The 23,908-nt window shown below is 38.0% G+C and overlaps 3 protein-coding genes across 9 annotated transcripts in view; 2 read left to right on the top strand and 1 right to left on the bottom strand.

The window, feature by feature from the left end:
- Nucleotides 1–6,136, top strand: part of LOC106077963 (ATP-dependent RNA helicase DHX33) — a 39,146-nt gene extending 33,010 nt beyond the window's left edge. For all 3 annotated transcript variants that reach the window (XM_056032845.1, XM_056032844.1, XM_056032846.1), the window contains exons 18-20: nucleotides 2,790–2,856; nucleotides 3,291–3,400; nucleotides 4,745–6,136. In XM_056032845.1, coding sequence (XP_055888820.1) covers nucleotides 2,790–2,856; nucleotides 3,291–3,400; nucleotides 4,745–4,829 — 262 coding nt within the window. In that variant the 3' untranslated portion in view covers nucleotides 4,830–6,136. The remainder of the gene's footprint in view (nucleotides 1–2,789; nucleotides 2,857–3,290; nucleotides 3,401–4,744) is intronic.
- A 444-nt stretch (nucleotides 6,137–6,580) lies between these two features.
- LOC106053814 (four and a half LIM domains protein 2-like) overlaps nucleotides 6,581–23,908 on the bottom strand; it is a 176,410-nt gene continuing 159,082 nt past the window's right edge. For all 4 annotated transcript variants that reach the window (XM_056032851.1, XM_056032847.1, XM_056032848.1 and 1 more), the window contains 5 exons: nucleotides 22,086–22,286; nucleotides 21,469–21,643; nucleotides 11,779–11,948; nucleotides 9,830–10,016; nucleotides 6,581–9,408 (listed from right to left, as the gene is read on the bottom strand). In XM_056032851.1, the coding sequence (XP_055888826.1) occupies nucleotides 9,260–9,408; nucleotides 9,830–10,016; nucleotides 11,779–11,948; nucleotides 21,469–21,643; nucleotides 22,086–22,286 (882 nt within the window). In that variant the 3' untranslated portion in view covers nucleotides 6,581–9,259. The remainder of the gene's footprint in view (nucleotides 9,409–9,829; nucleotides 10,017–11,778; nucleotides 11,949–21,468; nucleotides 21,644–22,085; nucleotides 22,287–23,908) is intronic.
- Nucleotides 13,046–16,979, top strand: LOC129926797 (uncharacterized). 2 transcript variants are annotated; one of them, XR_008778539.1, is made up of 3 exons: nucleotides 13,046–13,254; nucleotides 13,692–16,457; nucleotides 16,895–16,979. XR_008778539.1 is itself a non-coding variant. In XM_056032843.1 (2 exons), the coding sequence occupies exon 2, from the start codon at nucleotides 14,032–14,034 to the stop codon at nucleotides 16,207–16,209; it is 2,178 nt and encodes a 725-aa protein (XP_055888818.1). In that variant the 5' UTR covers nucleotides 13,046–13,254; nucleotides 13,692–14,031; the 3' UTR covers nucleotides 16,210–16,888. The 2 variants fall into 2 exon arrangements, 1 of the variants encoding a protein (XP_055888818.1); XM_056032843.1 differs by lacking the exon at nucleotides 16,895–16,979 and having other exon boundaries at nucleotides 13,692–16,888.

Here is a 23,908-nt window from a genome sequence, read left to right as displayed (position 1 = left end):
CTCGTTCAATGATTATTTCTCGTGTTTGAAACGTCTTCTCACTGATGGCTTTGTAAAACTTTGAAAGTTTTCTTTGATCTGGACTCTTTGTTATTTTATGCTATTGATTCTGGCGTATTGATTCTGGCGTATTGATATCACAATTACGTGGAGTTATATGTCTGTGTTTTTTTGTATTTGGAAGATATTTTAAAATTTTGTTTCTGATACAGTATGCTGATGTGTGTTGATGTGTATGATGGTGTGTGTTGATGTGCATACTGAGGTATGTTGATGTGTATGATGGTGTGTGTTGATGTGCACGCTGGTGTGTGTGTTGATCTGTATACTGAGGTATGTTAATGTATATGTTGGTGTGTGTGTTTATGTCTATGATGGTGTGTGTTGATGTGTATACTGAGGTATGTTGATGTGTATGCTGGTGTGTGTTGATGTGTATGCTGAGATATGTTGATGTGTATGCTGGTGTGTTGATGTGTATGCTGGTGTGTGTTGATGTGTATGCTGATGTTTGTTGGAGTGTATCCTGAGGATTGTTGCTGATGTCTTCATGTGTATGTCAATATAAGCTAAGATCCTGTAGATCTACTGGTAGCCTATATGTTGAAAGTGGTCTGGATAAAGTTTTGGGTTGGTTTTATGTTGTTGGCACGCTTTGTTATTGGTGTCTGTATGTGCGATTGTGTGTGTGTGTGTGTGTGTGTGTATCTTGATTGTTTAAAGAGAATAGATAAGCCAGGTGTTACTTCATCGGCGATGTGTGGCTGTAAACTGTCTGGCTCAAGTTTGACTTGGAATTTTAAATCCGAGCTGAGTTATGCAGAGTACCGAGAGGCAAAGTGCAAACCGCCCACCTCCCCCCGATTTCCAAAGTGAATAGACAAGAGCTCACAGAACATGTTATATAAATACTAAAAAAAATATTTACATGCCAGACACTAGACTGCTAGGTGGAAACAAGTTTACCTGTTCTATATCAATAATGATACGTGTATGTATGAACTGTTTCCTTTTTTTTCACATCTTGACAATAACAATTTGTTCAGCTTTAATGGAGTACCGTATCCTGAAAAGTAAAATTGAGAAAAAATTGATACTGATTAACGATGACATACTGAAATAATTCAAACTCTCCTCGTTACCTAAACGTTGTTTTGGGGTTTCAAGTGTTAGTAGCAACTGGCTTTGGTGTGAATTCCATGAAGTGTACATGGCCTTCTTCAGTCGCGAAGCTTCCATGGATCGTCTCGTAGATGAGTGCCAGGGAATCAGCCAGGGACGGAACGATGCCACCCACTCCACTCGGCTGATCTATCCAAAGAAACTACAAGTGCCGATTCAGTTTGGGGTTAGCGGCGACGCAGGTTCTGCCTGGGTGTAGCACTGTGTGCTGCAAGCTGCATAATGGTTGCCGGCTCCTTATTTTTTGTCTCAAAAGGTTGACTCCCGAATCCTTTCCCATGTTGCGTAAAGCTGCATGGCAGCAGAGGTTGGGTTCAGTGTTTTATTTCTATGTGGGGAGCCAGCCAAAGCAAAGGAGCACCTTCTGCCCGAAGCTTATTGGCTTAGGTGCTAGTTTCTCGTTTTTGTTCTTTCTCCTGTTTGTGAAAACAGTTCCGCCGGACTGTTTGAGGTTATGTGAGACACATGCCCTTAGAAGCATTTTATAGTTAGTGGGGTGCTTATATCTAGTTTACCACTTCCGGCAATAACAACCTTACAACCCTTAAGTGCATCATAAATATATAGAATAGAAAAATGTGGACAAAAAATTTGTTAATCATGAGATTGAAGATACGTGCAGGGGAGCACTTTAATTTAATAGATATTATTTGTTTCGTTAACACTCGGAGTATACTCGAGAAGACGGACAGCTTTTTGTTTTATTCTGAACTCTTTCGAAAAAAAAAAGTGAGGTTTGACTTTGACCTGTACAAAGTCGACTCGTTTCCATTATTCACAAACGAGCAGGGACGTTGTTTGGATCTTCAATTTAGACTCTATTGGTGTGTCTAGACAGTTTGTAGTCGAGTTGTTTAACGTCTAAATGTCATGTCCATCTTCTAATGTTTGAATAGATCAAACATCTTCAAAACATAACAAGGTCTTTAAATCCGAGGCTTAATGGAAGATTGCAGTATTTTAAATGGCTATTCAGAGCCATCTGTTACTTCTAGCTGTCGTGCTATATAAGTAGTCTTATTACACAAATGCTGAAGTGATTTTCAGATAGAGACTTTCAAAGTTGAAGCTTTAGGTAAACCAGTGATGCCCAACCGCTTTTGGTCAAAAATTTCCAATTCCCTTGTCAATGGTTAATTCAGAACTGTTTCTTCATGTTTTTGCTTTAATATTTCGCTTAGTGTTGGAAGACGTTTTGACCGATCGGATGGAGCGTCACTGCCCAGATCAGACCCGCAGGCCGTGGGCTATCATCACTGGATAGGATTTCGCTAGAACTCTGATTATATTGTAATGTTTTGACATCTGACTGATCATATTGTAATGTCTTGACATCTGACTGATCATATTTTAATGTGTTGACATTTGACTGATCATATTGTAATGTCTTGGCATTTGACTGATCATATTGTAATGTCTTCACATTTGACTGATCATATTGTAATGTTTTGACATCTGACTGATCATATTGTAATGTTTTGACATCTGACTGATCATATTGTAATGTCTTCACATTTGACTGATCATATTGTAATGTCTTCACATTTGACTGATCATATTGTAATATATCGACATCTGACTGATCATATTGTAATGTCTTGTTTTAGAAAATGTCTTGCTGCTGGTTTCTTCATGAATGCTGCCGAGTTGTCCAAAGAAGGAGATTTCCTCACAGTGAGTACTCTTGTTTAATTTTGTTCCAAAAAGAATCTTTTTTTTTTTATTGTGGAATCACAAGATGTCTAAAAGATCAAGATCAATCCTTTTTTTTTTTTAAAGATGTACTACTTAAATATCATAAAGGTAAAAAGTATTCTACTTTTAATTGTACATGTTTTAATGTGTGACTTGGTGATATAAATTGCTTGGCTATAAAACAGATTGGGGGGTCTGAGTTTGAATCCCAAGCCCAGAGCTTGGACTAAGTCTGAGCATGTTGTAGAGGCATGAAAATAGTCTTCAACAAAAGCAAAGAATATATCATGATAAGGAATAGTTTCAAGTACTAAACAATCTATCTATGTAAAATCAACTTATGGAACATTTAAGTTACTGGGGTGTCAACTAATGATTCTTGTCTACTGATTGGTCTATTTTTCTTTCTTCAGATGACCACCAGAACCAAAGTGTCTATCCACCCATCTTCAGCTCTGTTCCAATGTAAACCTGCGTGTGTGGTCTTCACAGAGTTGGTCAAAACAACGAAATGTTACATGAGGTCAGTCCAACTTGTGTTCACATCCTCCCAACTTGTGTAAACATCCTCCTAACTTGTGTACTCATCCTCCCAACTTGTGTACTCATCCTCCCAACTTGTGTAAACATCCTCCCAACTTGTGTAATCATCCTCCTAACTTGTGTACTCATCCTCCCAACTTGTGTAATCATCCTCCCAACTTGTGTACTCATCCTCCCAACTTGTTGTGTAATCATCCTCCCAACTTGTGTACTCATCCTCCCAACTTGTTGTGTAATCATCCTCCCAACTTGTGTAATCATCCTCCCAACTTGTTGTGTAATCATCCTCCCAACTTGTGTAATCATCCTCCTAACTTGTGTACTCATCCTCCCAACTTGTGTAATCATCCTCCCAACTTGTGTAATCATCCTCCCAACTTGTGTAATCATCCTCCAAACTTGTTTACTCATCCTCCCAACTTGTGTACTCATCCTCCAAACTTGTGTACTTATCTTCCCATCTTGTGTAATCCTCCTCCTCGCTTTTGTGGTCATCCTCCCATCTATACTCATCCCATTGCTTTAAATTAGTTACTTATTGATTTATTACTATAATTTCTGGATTTGTTCCATTAAGAATATGTTTTAACTTCTGATTTGGTGAATACAAACTAATCATAGCTTGGAAATTAATAAAGCTTGTATTCAAGTCCAGAGATTAATAAGTAGTACAGTATTTCATGTCAGTACACATCCACGGCTTTGAGCTGCCACATCCTGCCCAGACATAACCATTGCCCACCAGTGGTTGATTTAGATTCTGTTTTTGCACAATATATGTACATGTCAAGCCTCTTATGTTCCTAGGCTCTGCCTGCAGACTCTACCTGCAGACTCCACAAGCAGGCTTTTTGGGATTTGTCCCAACTCTCTAACCATTTTTTCTACTTGAATTTTTGTGAAAAGGTTGCTTGAGCATAATGAAGGCTTTCAGGCTGCCCAATGAATGGGCTGGCCAGAGAGTCTGGAATGTTATTACCAGTTACACTTGTCTGACTTAGTACCCATTGTGTCACCACCAGGGTGCTAAATGCTTATGTTATGTGATGTCATGCTGACAGTGTCAGTTGGTCTAGAGATTAAGCCCCACAAGGCATCTTCCCTCCCCATGAAGCTCAAGGTGTTTCCTTTTCATTGTCTTTCAACCCTTAAAACTTCCGTAAGCCACATTCAGGGTTCATATTGAGACATTCAGGGTTCATATAGAGACTCCACCTTCAGATAATGAAGTAACATTTATAGAGGATACAATTTGGTCTTGAAATGGAAATAACATTGCCCTAAAAGTATAATCTTCTTGTTTTGTTTGTGTTTTCGTGTGCAGGACTCTGAGTGTAGTTGATCCAGACTGGCTGTACGAGGCAGCACCAAGTTACTTCAAAAGAAAGAAAACTTCAGCCATCTCTTAACGCTTTAGTTGAACCGAGGATTAGTTAGGTGTATATAGTATTACATTGCTCAGATATCTTTCTAGAGGACACTCCCCAGTGTAGGAAAAGTGATTGAACTTTTGTTTTGAAAGTGTGTTATACAAGTCAAGTCTTGTGAAATGAAATTATTTTGGGAAGTATGTCAGAATGTCAGTGAGACTGGTCAATGGTAGCAGGGTTTGAAAGAAAATGTAATCAGATGATCTGAATGGTAGGATGAATGGAAAGCATTGTGTTCAAAGATGGTGCTGTTACTGGTCTGAAAGACTTTTCAAGTCTGTTTTTGTACATTACTGTTTACAGATCCATACACATTTGTTTCTGTCTTTATGAGAAAATTAATAAAATGTATTTAAAAAATAATATGCAACGTCTTAATTTTCTTAGTATCCTGAGTACTTGTATTCATCAGTTTTATATTTAGTATATCTGAGCAAGTTTCTTACTTGTATTCATCAGTATACCTGCGGGTGGCTGAGTGGTTAAGCGCTTGGCTTCAGAACCTGAGGTCCTGGGTTCGAATATCAGTGAAGACTGATTTTTAATTTGGGGATTTTTTTTAGGTGCCCTCGAGTTCACCCAACTCTAATGGGTACCTGACTGGGAAAGTAAAGGTGGTTGGTTATTGTGCTGGCCACATAACACCCTTCTCATTAACTGTTGGCCTATGAAACAGATGATCTTAAAATCATCTTCCCCTTAAATCGCAAGGTCTGAAAGAGGAACTTTACTTACTTTATTCATCAGTATTACATTTTGTTTCTTAGATCAGTGTTTCCCAAACTTTTGACCTATGTGTACCCCTTTTATAATTTTTGTAATGCTGAGTAAACCACTCCCCCACCCCCATCACACTTTTATTTATTAACATAACATAGTAACTGGCTAATTTTAAAAATCTGCATAGTTAACAAGGTGCAACGTGTACCGCTGGGGGTACGCATACCCCACTTTTGGGACACACTGCCTTAGACCATCATGTCCAAAAGTGTTTCTTCTAGAGTCTGATATGGAAAGTGAATATCAAAGATAACTGGAGTCCTCTTGGTTCAGATGGTACACTCTACATATAAATAGTGGAACTAAGTTTGTTGCCTCTTCCTGTAACTGAATAATAGATTACAGCAAATAGACCCAGGTCTTCAGTAGGGACCTAGGTCTTCAGTAGAATACAGTCTAATACTTTGTATTGCACCTTAACAAAGACCAATGCTCATGAATTTGTTTTATAAAATGTATTGAACCAGCATGTAGATAAAAATAAAATTTCAAGTCACAATTGTACATTTTTTGTGTGTTTGTCTCATTAAGATCTAAATGAGCAAAAGATGTTCCTTCATGAAGGGAGCTCAGCAGGTGATATGGTGGAGAGGACATGTTCTTCTTACAAGCCTGACAGTGTCTTTTTACCAAAATGTTGACATGAGTAGTAGAGATGTAACAAAGTCTGATTTATTTACTGTGCTTGTAATAGGCTCATAAAACCATGTAAAATTTCAACAATAAATTACAATAGACTTTCTTGGGTTTTTCATTGCAATACTGTTCAGGCCACTCACTCTCAATGTGTGTTAGAATTTTGACACCAAGTCATGAATTTAATGCCCCATTGATGTATTAAATTCAGTATAGGTTTATTGAGCAGTCCTTCCCATTTTTATACTGGACAACATCAGGCTATGTATAAATCCATATCATTAAAGAAACAATTCATGACTTGAACACCCATGTAGTTTTATCATCAAGTTTATTTGATCTCAAACCTATCTCTACAAACTGATCAAGCTGACTGACACTGAGTTCAAAGAGTTGAAAAACAAACCAAAAACAAAATGCTATAGTAATAATATACACTGGAACATACTTCAAGCATAATAAATGAACTAACACAATTCAGACCTCTCTGAACCAGTACAAAATGAACTAGTGTAGTATAAAAAAAAATACAGAACTCTATGAACTAAATAAAGATGCTCTCTCTACATGCACACAAAGATGAAATGAATACTGCACATCTTTGGTGACATAATTAAAGTACTATCTTATCTCTGAATAACAAACCGTACATTGGGGGGGGGGGGGGGTGACTAAGTTATATTCTATATAATAGCAAACTAATGTTGGAAGACACACCAAATAAATATTCTAATTACTCCCAATATTTCACAAATCAAAACATTTTAAGATTGTTTTCAATAATAATTTTAAAAAATAAATGCTAACATATCTAAGTTGGAAGATAAATTTAATGTAGATATTGTAGGAAAGTTTTTTGCATAATGGAAATCAAATGATACTTTTTTTTTCCAGAGGCCAATGCTTATTCCCCCCAATTTGATTACAGTAAAAGAAAGGAAATTTGATCCTAAACAGGAAAACCTTCAGGGTTTTTAAAATAAAAAAAAACAAAAATGCCTGCATGCATTTGTTAGCAATTTTTTTCTGCTCTGTTAATTAAAACAAAGAAATCCTTGTTATTTGCTTTTTACAACACAAATTAAAACAAAAATGTACAAAAAAAAAAGGTATTTACAGTAAACTTTACATATTGTATTAGTGGAGCAAAAAGAAGAAATCAAAACCAATCACAAAGAAGAGTATAGTGTGTAGAAAAAACAAAAGCACCAGCTACTTGCCATTAGTTACATCACAAGGAAATAGAAGTTTTACAGCACTGCAGTTCTAAATCCCTTGAATAAGGCAGTATGCCAACAAGTCACTTAAATCAGTAAATGTCTTGACAACTGCATTTTCTTTTTTGGCTCTATGTTTTTATTCCCCTTTAATTCTTTCAACTGAGAATGAAGATTTACAGGCTCAAATCCTTTAGGTTAGAAGGAATCCATTATAATAATATTTCTATTTATTACATAGCATTGACCAGACGTGTAGAATGACAAGAAATATTAAACACACTTCCTTACCCCAAAAACCAGTCTCATTATAAAAAGTAATACTGATTTCTGGAAAAAAGCATCCATCATTTTAAAAAAAATTTTTAACACTAAAACCACTGCAATATTTGTCCAAATACAAAAATATATCTTAGTGATGTGTCTAATTTCTTTGTGGGATTTTTAAAAACTTTTTTTTAATTGATTAAGCTCATGATTTAAAACCAAAAACACTTTCTAATATTATCTTACATGAAGATAATACATTTTACTTGTGCAGACCAGGATGTCAACAATTTTATGACATTGGTATTTTAATAAAGTTAATGCATTTCAACATTCTCTGCATATACTGATCAGATTTGCTATTGTGCTTAAAAAATTCAAAAAATTTACACAGACAATGGAACAAATCTTTGTATAAGAATGTACATTTTGATTATTTTTATTTAATTCTATGTAAAAACAAGTACAGTAATTATATTTTACATTATAAAAAATGTACACTGTAAAAAAACAACTAAATAGTTTAAATATACTCTCAAATAGTGTAGGATTTACTAAAAATAAATTCAACTACCTATGTATAATAAAAATTGTAAAATCATCATACAGAAGTGTAAATGGAAAATGAATGCCTAGTAATCATTTTTTTTTTAAATTGTGTGTTTAGTTGCATCAGATTTTAGTTGATGAAAGGTCAGAAATCTGGCCAATCATAAAGTTTGCATAATAAATGAACTGCACCAGCAACAAATAACAAAGACAAGATCACACACAAGTGCTGTGTAATTTCAATTAAGCTTCAGTACATTGTGGTAAACCCATCCATTTCTATAGGCATTCATCAACATGTTTTCATATAAAAGGAATACAGCACAAGAAATGTTTGCTTTCTTAAATAAAGAAAAACATCTAAATTATTCGGAATATATCTAAAAAATATATATATAAATATATAACTTCAATAAAGAAAGTTTGGTTTGGAAATTAAAATAATTAACATTGATATGATTACAAAACTGATATATAAATGGTCTTTATTTTGAGTGTATTGGTTTTCTTTTTCCATGTATTGAAAGGCATTATTTCTTCAGCATTTAATTAATTAGCTTTAGGGAACAAAGGTTATAATTTTGATTATTTATTCAAATTGTTAGAACCTATAAATAAATGTTATTGTTTGTTTTTTTGTTGCAAAATTATATATATATTTTTTTATTTGTTAAAGCTGAAGATAACAAAAAAAATACAAATAAATATATACATTGCCATGGACTATCTACAAATTACTATTAATTATATATTATGGGGGTTAAGGCTTTTAAGTAATGCTAAATTTATACACAAGTAATCTTGAATTGACACTTAAAAAAAATAATTTAAAGGCTCGTTATAGGAAGAATAAAGCTATTTATTGAATTTAAAAAAAACTGAATGAAATTAAGCCTATAAAGAATTGATAAATAATATACTTTAAAACGTTAACTTTGTATCCTAACTGTATGTAGGGGCTTAACTGCGACCACATTCAGGGCACACAATGTCCTCGCCGTTCATGAGGAAACCTCTTCCCACCATGCTAGCATCACACTTGTAGCAGTTGAAGCAGTCGCTGTGCCAGTGTCGCTCCTCGAAGGAGATGAACTTGGTGCCACCAATACCTAAAAGTAGAAAAGAATCGTTAGGAAGGAATGGTAGTATTTTTTGGATGCTGAGGACATGGCAGGCAAATAGATGTACAATATAGATATGTCTGTCTTGTCCAGGTTGTATGAGAAAGCGCCATACAAAAGTGTCAGGATGCCAGGATTGAGTTCTAAACATTGACTTCCTACCGCCTCCCCTCATTTTCATAGTGGATGGGTTTTGGTGCCCAAGAATCAGCATCTTTGTTTGTCTCTAGAACATTGGGTTTTGGTGGCCAAGAATCAGAATCTTTGTTTGTGATATTGGCACATGAAAGTGATCTCTCAATGCTCTAAAGATTTGTTACCCATCAATTATATAAAGAAAAATGTATTTTTAAATTAAAAAAAAAAAAGTTGTTAACTCATACAAGCTTTAACCGCAAAAACAACTCACCGGTTATGGGCTTAGTGCACCTGCAGCACCTCTTGGCAAACAATTCACCATAGCAGTCACCGCAGTAAGGGTGCTCTTCCTTGGAGGTAAACTTCTCCCCAGCCAGCTGCTTGTTACAGTTGGTGCAGGTGAAGCACTCCCTGTGCCAGGGCGTGTTCTTGTAGCTGATACCACCCTTGTTGATCACCTGAAATATGAAAGATATCATTAAATATTAGCAATGAACCTTACTATGCTATATAATTAAGATTGCATGAAAAAACAGTGGCATAGCAAGTTACAGATGGGTCCAGTTTGGATAATATAGTGATGAAGCTTCCATCCCAATAAATAAGAAGGGTCGATAAAACCTATATAAGTTACAAGATAAGTATTGAAAACCAGCTTATTTATAATTAAAATATTTACAATTGTAATTATAGTTACTATAACATATTAAAAATTTATTGTAAATATATTTATTTATACTTTTTCTCAATTAACTCTCTCAGATTCTTCCCCACTTCCCAGATATCACCCAGAACTTTCACAAGAACTATGCTGTCAAACAATATATGTGTTTTGAGGTTATTTGTGTTAAAATTGGTTGTGACATTTAAAAAAAAAACAAATCAATTTGAGTTTTGCAAGAATCAATACATTTACAAACAGACATCCCAAACGTTTTTAGTAATAACTTCTAACAAGTATTCCTAATTGTGTTATGACACTCCATTTAGTAACAACTTCTAATAAGTAGGCCTAATTGTGTCATGACACTCCATTAAGTAATAACTTCTAACAAGTAGTCCTAAATGTGTCATGACATTCAATTTAGTTACAACTTCTTACAAGTAGGCCTAATTGTATCAAGACAATTAGTAACTTCTTTCAAGTAATAGTGTTATGACACTTATAGCACTGTCCTTTTCAAACTTACTAATGACAAGAAACCCCTCATTAAGCTTTTATTGTAACTCTCAAACTACTCCTTCCTCCTTTTTTTCTCCTCTAAGGCTTTTATTAACAAACAAAATTTTTTTTGTCATGCCCACAATTGGTCAGTCTTCCTCTTCCACCCTTTCCAGAGATGAGAATTTATAATTAAAAACTTTGGCCTTAAAAGAAAAGGTTAATTTATAAATCTAACCTAATTCTATCAATCCTTTTGTCTACTACAGATCTAATAAGGCCTTGACCTTATTGCTTCAAAACTTCCTTCCATAAAATAGGGCCCTATGTTGCTTTCTTCTGCCAACAGCAACAGCCTTAGAAGTGCGCTAGGCTCTGTCTGGGCGACTGTCATATCAGGGCTATGAATATTTGTGCGATGGGCTGACAGTGACAAAGATTCTCATTACTGTTGGGTACCCCCCTAAGGCGCGAGGCCTGTGGTGGTTGCTCTGCTTGTCCCAACCTAAGGCCTCCTCTGCTGGCCAGCCTTCAATCCTATAATTTGTTTTGTGTTTTCAACGTTTAATTTTCTCACTATTTATTTAAGCATTTTATCAATTAACTTTATCAAACAACTCTTTGTTTCTTTGTGTGTGTTTTTTTTTAAAAGTTTTTCAGAAGACCAAATGGCAACTGACAAGCTAGCTAAACAACTTTTCAATGAACAGATCAATTTAGTCCATTTATTTAAATTTACATGTTTCAAAGAGGGATACAAGATACTAATGATGAGTAACTAAACAAAACTTAATGAGTTATTCTTGCTATGGCTTGCGACAAACTTTCAACATAAAATGCAATTCGTTAAATGCAATTCGTAGACCTAATTAAAAAGAGGGAAGTGTGTCTACAATAGCCAAAATATAACTGAAATATCCAAGAGGACATTTCAGCTAATCTTAGTCCAAAAAAAAAAACCGGAAGCGGGTACTGTGTATCTTTTTGACTCCATTCACCACCTAACTTCACCAGCACACCAATCTCAGCCACAAGTGTAGATGTGTTAATTGACTTACATCGCCGCACTTGCTGCACCTCTGTGCATATTTACTTTCGTAGCATGGGACACAGATGACTCTTTCGTCACGTGGGATGAAGCTCTTGTTTCCGATTGGCTGGTTGCACTCTGAGCAGACGAAGCACCAATCATGCCACTGTTTGCCCTTGTACTCAAATTTCTTCATCCCTGTGTCGACAAAGTAAAGAAAATAAAAAGTTACATAGACATTTAAAAAGATCAATCAGAAACTAAACTATCAAGTTAAAAAGTCTAGCACAAGATAAGTCGTAATCGATAAGGATTATCACCCTTGAACAGGAATAACAGACGTCGCAGGCAAAAGAAGGACAAGTCCCATGGGCGTAGCTAAAATTATTTTCCATTATTTAGGGGCCCGGGGGCTTGACTTCTTTGGGGGCCCCTACATTTTGCGCAATATTTAATAGTTAATGTAAAAACACTCATTTGGGGCCCACCTCAAGTGGCGGGGGTAAGGGGTATTTTCAAATTCTCCCCCACCCTAGCTACGCCACTGACATGTCCTCTTTATTTGGGGTCGTCGTGTTCTCCGCTCGGCAGGCATTAGTGAAACGTGTGAAAATACTGTTGTTTACAGCAATTACAAATTCTTTCTTACCCATTTTCTGGTCATACACAATCATTAACACAGAGGCGGCATAGGTAAAGCGCGGGGCCTTGGGCGAGCACCATATCAGGGCCACGAGTATATGTAGGCTGACGATGGGCTGACGGTGTGTTACGGAGTGTGTGTGTGTTTCTATGATGACGGTGGGAAGAGGATAGCAACTAGTTGTGAATGATGCAACATAGGTGGCATTGTCGTCACTTGGTCTTAGGACAGACAATTCAAGAACGCAAGACAGAAAGGTTGTGTTACTGTAGTGAACTACAATACTGAATGCCAGGGCATTAGCTTATTCAGAGCGATGATGCCTACACTCTGTCTCCTTTCCACGCAGCTGGAAACGGCAAGTGCCGACACAGTTTGGGCTCAGCGTCGTCTCAAACACCTGCCAGGCTGTAGTCGTGTGTGCTACAATCTGCCTAAAGGTCGCCGGCTCTTAATTTTTCCCAAGCCATATTTACTAGTTTTTCATATGTTTTGAATGTTTTCACTGTTTTTTTGTTGTTGTTGTTGATCATTTATACGTTTGTTTGTTTTTTTTTTCCTCCTTTTAAGGCTTTGACCGTCTTTTTGGCCTCTATTGGGAATGAAAATGTCTGGTGACTTATTCTTCGCAATGATACCAATGATGAAACATATGTAGTGGGGAGGACATAATATACGGGTCGGCTCAACTTGACCAAGCACCGGTCAGCAAAGGGTCAAGTTGACCTCTGCCCCGGTAGCTGAATTCCTTTTCCTGCTGGCGTCCTCGATTGAAACTTGCTGCTACGCACCTACTCCAATACCACCTTGTCTGATCCTGCTGTGTTTGTCCTAAGTTCATTGTTTTGACCAAGGCTGCAGGTAAACACATTTTTACTGTTTCTTGTACATCACATATTCTTGTTTATTTTTTATATATATCATATTGCTACCCAGGTTTTGTCCTCATTGTCGGACTACCTTTGTTCTATTTAATTGTCATAGTTTTTGTAAGAAAAGGTAAGAGCGAAGCTCTTCAATGTATGTTAGTTTTCTATAGAACTATTTGATTTATTTTTTATTAATTACTTTGTCATTTATTTTATTAATGTTTGGTGGTGTTCCATATCTCTCTTATGTTCATAAAAGAGATGATTGGTTCACACTATAAGATTTTCTTTTTTGTTTTTGCTTGATCTAGTATTTATACCTGATGTTGTGTTTACATTTTTTTTTACAAATTGGTCTGTTCATTTAGACCATATAATTATGTTTATTTTATGCTCGTTAGTAATCATGTTGTATGTTTGCCTTGGCAGGTTTTTTGTGTACATTAAACTTATAATAAGCCTCCTGACTTGCTTCGTCATTTTGGTTGTTATAATTCTGTGTCGAACCCACCACAGAATCTTTTGGTGTCAGAAGTGGGATCCGAAGAAAGAGTCTACCAGACCTCCCTTTCAGACGATAAGTGGAGCCTTCGGAACCTTGCAATCAAGTCAGAAGCTGAACAAGTACTTTTTTTATTATATTGTACCATTTGAGATATTCCGGTTGTTTTTTTTTTTTTTCTTTCAGGGTAGTTTAGGTAGTTATTATTTAAAGTATATAATTGTATTAAGTTAGAGTATAATTGTATTAAACAAAAACCTGCAGCCAATGGAGAACAGGACAAAACACAATGCAGTGGATTGGGGTGAGGTCGGTCCTTTGGGCAGCGAAGGAGAGCCAGAAGGAGGAGCAGGAGTGGACCAAACTGAAGTCGCTGCCCTCCGGGCTCAGTTAGAGGCCCTGAAACTGGCCTGCCAACGGCCTCTCATAATCTCGGAACAGACAAAGCGGGTGCGCCAGTTCAGTGGTAGGGGCACTGCCGATGAGCCAACGGCCGAGGACTTTGCAAGGGAAATAAGAGAGGCATGGGAGCTCAGGCCTTATTCTGCACAGGAAAAGGTGGCAGTCATTATGAGCAATGTCAGCGGCCCCGCCAGGAAGGAGCTCGATTTGCAGACCTCAAAGACAAAGAGTGACCCAGAAGCCTTGTTGGAAACCCTCCTTGAGGCGTTTGCCCAGACTATGCCAGTGCGAGAAGCTGAGGTGGTCTTCCTGAGATCACGTCAACAGATAGCAGAGTCCCTTCGAGACTTCTCACACCGGCTCTTCTGCGAACACTCGGTGGCGGTAAGCCAACAAAGGCGGGAGAGAGTTGAGTGCTTCAGCGAGGCAAGGCTGAGGGATCAATTCGTCCACGGGCTGAACGACTCTGCACTACGTAGGGAACTGCTGAGACTGGTGGAGGAGGAACCAGCAATAACATTCATTGCAGTTAGAAACCAGGCCCTCAAATGGGAAAGCCAGGACCGAGGAAACTCCCAACTACAAAACCAGTGGTGTGAACTGGTAAGTTCCCAATTGAACAGGTTTGGGGAGTTATTGGAGGCTTTACAGCACACTCCACAAGCAAATGGGCAGAGCAGCCCATACCAAGTTCAGTGGGCAGTTAACCGCCCCACAGCACCTGCAGGACTGATTTGGGCGCAAACAAGTAGGGGATTCTTCCCATATGCTGAGGATGGAGCACCAGTCTGCATCAACTGCTGGAAGTCTGGACATGTGGCGAATCAATGTCTGGAATTGTCACAACCTGAAACTCTGATTCACTCAAGTGCTATTGGTTGTTCTGTCAATGGTCTATTGCCCCCTGTTTCAGAAAATCCACCCACAATACCTAAAAGGCAGAAGTTAGGAAAATGGTGTAATTTTCACAACAGCCGCTCACACAATTTGTATGAATGCAGATCACAGCCAATCCACACAATTGCTGCCCTTTTTCCTGGATACACAAACAACCCATCTTCATCTGGACGTAATCTGCAAGTTGAAGAGGAAGTGCTAATCAATGGACGTAGGGCTAAATGTCTATTAGACTCTGGCTGCTCTTTTGATGCTATTGTCAGTAGATCTTTTGTAAGACCTGAAGACATTATGGATGTATCAGTGACCCTTCAATCTCTTGACTTAGACATCCCACCCAAAACAGTACCTCTTGCTAAAGTGCATGTCAAGTCCCGTTTTGTCCATAGTACTATTACAGCTGCTGTTTTAGAATCCTCATTGTATGACATTGTACTTGGATCAAGATTTATAAAGCTGGAAATTCCCCAAAACTCCACTATTAAGTTGCCTTCAGTGCATCTAACCGCATCCTCTCGACAAGGAGTAAGAGACACCCAAGACGTTTTTAAATCCAAGCACACTATAAGAGATATGATGCCATCACACCTGCCTATTAATGTTAGCTCTCAATGTAGAGAGGCCCTGCAGGTTGCGAGAGAAACAGTCAAGTCTCACCCCTCCGAATTAGTTAGCAGGAGCAAACTTGCCATTTCACCTCAAGTCAACCAAGTAGGACAACGGGCCAATAAACAGGCTAGGCGCATTCACACCCGTGGTGCAAGTCACCTTACCCAACCAGGCTCTACATCCAGAGACGGAAAGTTTGAGGCTTGTCAGTCATGCAAGTCCCGGATTGATAAGTTCTGCAGACCATATTCATTCAGGAGAAACAAACAGTGCCACCAGCAACAGAGACTTTTTGGTTCACCCCTCACTACCGCACTACCATCAGGTTCCCAAACATCTATGACAGATTTTAGTGTCCTTGATTACCAGATGGAAAGCCCACAGCACCAGCTACATTCTTCATACAAAGAGAAACCTGATAGGCCACCCTGTAGAATCCAAGGTTCAAGTACACTACAGTCCGGAAACATATATGGCGTCCAAGAAAATGGCTGTTCAGAGAAGAAACAGTTGTTTCTGTTTCCAGAAACGTACTAGGCTAAACGCCCCGAGACGGGTCGTTTCAAGCTAGGGGCTCTGTAGTGGGGAGGACATAATATACGGGTCGGCTCAACTTGACCAAGCACCGGTCAGCAAAGGGTCAAGTTGACCTCTGCCCCGGTAGCTGAATTCCTTTTCCTGCTGGCGTCCTCGATTGAAACTTGCTGCTACGCACCTACTCCAATACCACCTTGTCTGATCCTGCTGTGTTTGTCCTAAGTTCATTGTTTTGACCAAGGCTGCAGGTAAACACATTTTTACTGTTTCTTGTACATCACATATTCTTGTTTATTTTTTATATATATCATATTGCTACCCAGGTTTTGTCCTCATTGTCGGACTACCTTTGTTCTATTTAATTGTCATAGTTTTTGTAAGAAAAGGTAAGAGCGAAGCTCTTCAATGTATGTTAGTTTTCTATAGAACTATTTGATTTATTTTTTATTAATTACTTTGTCATTTATTTTATTAATGTTTGGTGGTGTTCCATATCTCTCTTATGTTCATAAAAGAGATGATTGGTTCACACTATAAGATTTTCTTTTTTGTTTTTGCTTGATCTAGTATTTATACCTGATGTTGTGTTTACATTTTTTTTTACAAATTGGTCTGTTCATTTAGACCATATAATTATGTTTATTTTATGCTCGTTAGTAATCATGTTGTATGTTTGCCTTGGCAGGTTTTTTGTGTACATTAAACTTATAATAAGCCTCCTGACTTGCTTCGTCATTTTGGTTGTTATAATTCTGTGTCGAACCCACCACACATATACTTTAGAAACACTTAAAATAAATGAGAAACGGACGAGCTCTCTTCCAAATCACAAGAAAGATGACGCTTACTATAAGGTATCCCGACAAGACCAACGTCTAATCTTTCGACTCAGGACCGGACACAACAGAATGCGACAACACATGTACCGGAAGCTCCAAATTGGAACCAGTGAAATCTGCCCATGTGGAGTATCACCAGAGAATGCCGACCACGTCCTCCAAAACTGTTCTCTTTACCAAGAGGCCCGTATAAGACACTGGCCCCAAAACACCCCAATAGAAAGAAAACTATATGGAGAGCTCCCTGATTTTGGAAACCACTGCGCAGTTCATCTCATGTATTGGTCTAGTCATCTGAACACTCCAACATAACAATGAGAACGAAGAAGAAGAAGAAGAAGAAACACTCCAGTGATAGGGCAAATAAAGGATAGACTGTTGCAGCGTTGCTATATATCGATAACATTATATTAAAATTGTTGTCTGCACCCCAAATCTTACACTTTAAGGCCGTATCTAACTAGAAAGGATGGTAGTGGTGGACAGTAGAGGTCTAGAGAGTAAAGATATTGAGCAACACACACAATAAGTAGGTCAGGAATGTTTGCATAGAACAAAGATTTAGTTTCTTTCATTGACAAATTGGATTCTAAATAAACCCTGAATTAAACTGACGGTTATCTGCTATAGAAAGCCCCTGAACAGCATAGACGTCTAAGGCTAAGATTGGCCCTGGTTATATAGCAAAAAAAAAATAAAAAAATAAAGCTATTCTTTATTCATTTGAGGATAGTAAAACGCTCTCTAAAGGGAGCACAGAACACTGTCAAATTTCTTAAGGGATTTCCGTAGTCCTGACTCTTTCGCTGGGACATGATCAAGAGGGTTGCGCCCTAAATGCCCTAAAAGGCATTTATAGATCCCGAAATCGAAGAGTTGTGCACGCCAGTACAAGACAAAGTTCACAGGACTAAACATTACGAAATATATATCTATATATGTAAAACTAGAAGTGATAAGAGCCGATAGTCAAGTGTGGAAATGGCAAGAAGGCAGCTTTTCAAAACTAATAAATAAAAAAGATGTCTTTAACAATTGACCTATAAGTAAAAAACAAATTTGTCAAGGCATTACACACAAATTGTTTCTTCTTAACTCTTTCTCTCCTAACTGACGATACCAACGTTGATTCTACCAGAATGTGGTAAATAATTACGGAGAGAAAGAGTTAAATAATATCGTTTATGACAATAGAGGAAGAAAGAATAGTGGGACTGTACTTCAGCACTGCCTCATCGTTTAGACTATTCCTTAGAGCAGTGTTTCCCAAAGTGGGGTACGCGTACCCCCAGGGGTACGCGAAGACTTCGGAGGGGGTACACGTTGCACCTCATTAACTATGCTGTTTTTTTTAATTACTCATATATTATGTTCTTTTAATAAATTAAAGTGTGGTGGGAAGGGGTACTCAGCATTACAAACAATTATAAAAGGGGTACACACAGGTCAAAAGTCTGGGAAACATTGCCTTAGTGGACACTGACACTGACACAATGATTTGTGTTTCCTTTTAATGAATCTAGATTCTGGCAGTGGCCGCAGAAAGACTACAATAATAGCGTCCGTTTTAATCCCAGGCTTTAAAATAACTGAAAATACATGAAGCGGTTCAACTCTGCAAAGATGAGAATCGCAGAATTGAAAGGTTAGCGGTTTACGTTCAGAAAATAATAATATTAATACCCAGGTAACATACTGAAGCCAAAATCAAAACAAACCAAAACCAGATATGAAAAAAAAAATCGGCTGAGGAATATTATCCGAAACAAAACATCTTTATGAATCAGCGAGCGATTTAGGGGGGAAAGGAGGGGAGGGGGGGTGATGGTGAAACAATTTCATCATGAATCATCGCGCCAAACTTGACAGCAAATCAACTTTCATCAGGTTTTGTTTTTTTTTTTTTTTGGTTCTTCCTCCACACCAAGGTAAAGGTCGAATTTATACTGGAATTGCCGATCAGGGAGGGGGGGGGGAATTTCAACCTACATCCCACACTTTCCCCACTTAAGCCAAGGTGACTTTGATCCTGCTTATCCAGCGGCTGATCTTAGGAAAAGGGTGAGCGCGTTAACAGACGTCCTGTTATCAGAAGTGACTTTGAGCAGGTACCAGATCTGGGTAGGCCGAGGACATAGGATCTGGGTGGAACGAGTTAATGGGGGTAAATACTGACGTGATTTACTGACAATGTCGGTAGTGTTTCATATTATACAGAGTTGATTGGAAAGATGGTGGGTTAAGGTCGTTCATGAATCTATTGAGTGAATGAATGCTTGCGCACGTCGTGAGAGGAGACTATCTCCATAGGAACAACAATCAAATAAAGCAAAGTAAAGAAAGTACAATTTTTTTAACACCAAAAAATATATTTAACATACAGAGATGTCTGCAGGCGGGATTTATGGAATATGGATATCAGAGAAAGTTTGTGGGAGGAAATAGACCCAGGTCATCTTGAAATCTGCGGCTGGAACTGCCCTCGCAGAGAGAACAGGGACTGAGGCAACTTTAGACGGTTCCACGACAAATCGTTCACTGAGAAATTGTTTATCTTATAATTTGTTCACCGACAAATCATTCACAGACAAATGTTTCCAAGACAAATCATTCACAGGACATATCGTTCACAGACAAAGTATTCACAGACTAATCGTTCCTCGACAAATCCTTCATAGGACAAATCGTTCACCGGACAACTGGTTCACTGACAGTTTAGATCAGTGATGCTTAAAATACGGCCCGAGGGCCAGATCCGACCCGAAACGTGGTTTTGTATCTTTTCGGTCATCTGGCCCGGGACGCGAGGGTCGGAAATTAAAATGGCCCGCAGGTCAAAACAAGTTGGGCATCCCTGGTTTAGATGTTAGACTTAGTGTGATAGTGTGTCATAAAGTTTAAAGTAATCTAACATCTCGGGTAATCTCTGTTATTTTCAGGAACATTAAAGGGAGATAAATAGTTCAAGAAGCAGTTTTGCATTTTGAAATGGAGGTAGAAAGAACATGGACGCCGATGCAGAAAATTTTGTTTTTTTGAAATGACGGAATTTTGTTTGGCATTGTTACTATTTTCAATCAGGGTTTTGTTACCATTAATTTATTAGAGTTTATTATCTTTTTATGTAGGCACCCACAAAAAAATTAATACTGAAGCCAGACAGTTACATAATTAGGCAGTTATTGTATCCACCCCTGAACTAGCGTCATCCACACACGCGCGTACACACACATGCGCACAAGCACACACCACACGAACAGGAAAAGGACTCTTGAAATACTTCATCTTGATCAACACTTACTTTTATGTTATGTTTTGTTTTTTTTAAAGCTTCATCAGGAGTGACCTCCCCTATCCAAACCATCTTCTCCAAATAAAACAAAATCTACCATCAGAGGTAGCACATCGGAAGTAGGAAGTACACACGATAAATTCTCCCCCCACGAACTATTCGCTTTTGTTGTTATACCGGTAGCATCTGTCATTTGTTCGCCCCCCCCCCCCCCCCAGCACTATATTTTCTTTTTTAGCACAGATGTTTTTACCGCCCTTTTGTTGAGCCGCATGTAAGACTTTTGTAACGACTTTGAAAACTTTGCAAAGTGCAGCATTTGTATTAATGCTTCTGTCCAGCCACGCTTCATCCACTCTGGGACCCAATTTACCCAATAGTAAAATTGTTTGATATGCTGCCCATCACTGGCAGGCTGCATGTCAAAATCGGCCCAGCCTTTTGATTAACATTTAGTAATACTGTTCTGTAAATTTTGTGTGGTTACTGTGTTGGAACTAAACGCTTAAAATAACATGTTTTGGTAACATTTGTATATAACTAAGAGTGTAAGGTATAAAACTTGAGAGGAATGGAGAATATCAAATCATGTATACATGGAATGTTATAGGTATAGATCTATAATAATAATAATAACAATATACCCCATTGTTATATCAACCGAGGGGATAATAACAACTGACCTCACAGACACCTTCAAGGCCCTTAACATTCCTAGGAACATCTTCGTTGCCTGTCAGAGGGCGGTACTGATGCAGACCTGCCACATCACCAGAAAATTCCTTAGTGGAAACTGTTAAAGGGACTACGATGAATTTTGTTTCTTTTTAGCGAAACTCGACCCTGGCAGCGCCAGAGAATGACTACTCGTTCATTTCTAACATAATAATAATAATAAGGCTTGTCTTCAAGTCCGAAGATGAATGAGAAATGCAATATTTCACGTGAAATAATCTATATGCCTGTGCGTAATAGGCTCGACCTGTCATTTACGCCTCTGACTGTATAATAACACCGAGTAATGATTCTGGCCGTTAGAGAATTTTTTTTTTAAAATTATATAGTCATTTACACAGATTTGTTTTTAAATGTCTTGTGTCTTTTCCTTAAGAGCAACAACAAACTGACCTCCACGGAAAGGTTCCCCGCAGCCGTCACACCGGGCAGCGAAGTTGTTGTCATGACAGTCAGAGCAGTAGATCTTGTCGTTCTTGGAGGCAAACGGCTGGTCCACGAGAGACTTCTGGCACCCACAGCACTTGAAGCAGAACTCGTGCCAGTGGCGATCCTTGTAAGAAAGGTCCTGAGGACACAATGACAGGGGAACTTTACAAATAGGAGAGGTCCTGAGGACATAATGACAGGGGAACTTTACAAATAAGAGAGGTCCCGGGGACACAATGACAGGGGAACTTTACAAATAAGAGAGGTCCCGGGGACACAATGACAGGGGAACTTTACAAATAAGAGAGGTCCCGGGGACACAATGACAGGGGAACTTTACAAATAAGAGAGGTCCTGAGACACAATGACAGGGGAACTTTCAAATAGGAGAGGTCCTGAGACACAATGACAGGGTAACTTTACAAATAAGAGAGGTCCTGAGACACAATGACAGGGGAACTTTACAAATAAGTCTTATAGTGAGCCGAAACTGAGCGCATTGCCAACATCAGCTATGTTATACTGTTCATGGCTACGTTGAAAGCTACGTTGAAAATACATAAATATAAACTGATATTTACCTTGAAGTCCGGTCCAATGGGCTTGCCGCACTCGTCGCAGTTATGGGCAAACAACTGCTGGTAGCACGGGATGCAGTACGGGTGCTCTTCCTTGACGATGTACCTACAAGCCACCAGCTGCTTGTCGCAGTTGTGGCAGGCCAGGTGCTCCTTGTGGTAATTCTCCTCCATCGCCTTGGTGTACTCGGCAGAGAAGATCAACTGAAGGAAGAAACAAATGAAAACTAATTAGGTAAAAAAATACCCAGATAATAATAAACGCAAGAGGGGTAATAAGCCTAGGGTTTTTTTGGTGTTTTTTTTTCTTTCTTTTTGGAAAATAAAGATGCCTTTTTTTTTTACAGTTTGGTCCCTGATCATTACTATTATTCGGGGTTCATTTAGAATAACTTCTAATTGCAATATAATAATAAGGCTTGTCTTCGAGTCCGAATATTTGTGAGGAATGCAGTATTTCCCGTGGTTGCGCAGCCCCAGCTGTGACCTACATACTTTGCCACACCCATGGCAAGCATAACCATTGTAATATGTAATAATATTAAATAATGTAATTAAATTAAAAATTACGACGAATAATTACAGTGATTCAGAAACATAGCCGTAATGAATTAAATTTATCAATATGTATTCTTAGTAGTAGAACGAGAAACCTTGAGCTTATAGCTAATGTAAGTGACTTCTTTGGGCTCATCATAGTTTATTCAGGGTATATGTGTGTTGACTTATGCTCTATTAGAAGTATTAGTAAAGGAGTTGAATCTACAATTTCTGTCTGTACTTATCTAATGTACTGTAAGAAGTTTACCATGTTACTAGTGTACTTATCTAATGTACTGTAAGAAGTTTACCATGTTACTAGTGTACTTATCTAATGTACTGTAAGAAGTTTACCATGTTACTAGTGTACTTAGGCCTATCTAATGTACTGTAAGAAGTTTACCATATTACTAGTGTACTTATCTAATGTACTGTAAGAAGTTTACCTCGTTACTAGTGTACTTATCTAATGTACTGTAAGAAGTTTACCTCGTTACTAGTGTACTTATCTAATGTACTGTAAGAAGTTTACCTCGTTACTAGTGTACTTATCTAACGTACTGTAAGAAGTTTACCATGTTACTAGTGTACTTATCTAATGTTATGTAAGAAGTTACATGTCCATATTTATCTCTATCCGTCTATCCTCATATAAAAAGAAAAAAAAAGAAGGCTTATATACGTGCTCTGGTACAAGAGTATGTTATGAATTTGAGAGCCACAAAGTTTCCACCTGCTGATGAATCTAATTTCGAGACATGGATCTAACTTAACACAAATACATGTGACTTAATCGTGTAAAGAAAAGAACATACATATTCCAGGGATTACAGTGAAAGGTTGATCGAGCTAGATTTTAGTTGGAACGCAATAGAAGGCCCAATAGAGAAACATGACACCGGAACTCTCTTGACGCTAAGGGTTCTATCGGCCTTGTGTCATAGCTTGCCAAAACGTTAGCAAATGAAGCTGGGACTCTATCCCCCTTCTCTCTCTCTATCTATAACAGGCACACACACCTCACACACATTCACACACGTATACAGCAACACATATACACAAATACTAACGTAGACATAAAGCCCTGCCCTAAAACATTTTGAGGTAAAGAAGTTGACGATGAAACTTTTCGGTACTGACTCCCACGGGCGTTTAGAGAATGGAATAGGACATTGCAAACATAGAATAAAAAATTTTTTGTGTCAAAATATTTGTTTCTTTCATAAACAAGTCCAGATTTTGTACGATTTTCTACCCGCATTAATTATTTTTTCTAGAACTATTTT

Source organism: Biomphalaria glabrata, chromosome 6 (genome assembly GCF_947242115.1).
Source record: "Biomphalaria glabrata chromosome 6, xgBioGlab47.1, whole genome shotgun sequence".
Lineage (NCBI taxonomy): Eukaryota > Metazoa > Mollusca > Gastropoda > Planorbidae > Biomphalaria > Biomphalaria glabrata.
This window is presented reverse-complemented; position numbering and strand designations above follow the sequence as displayed.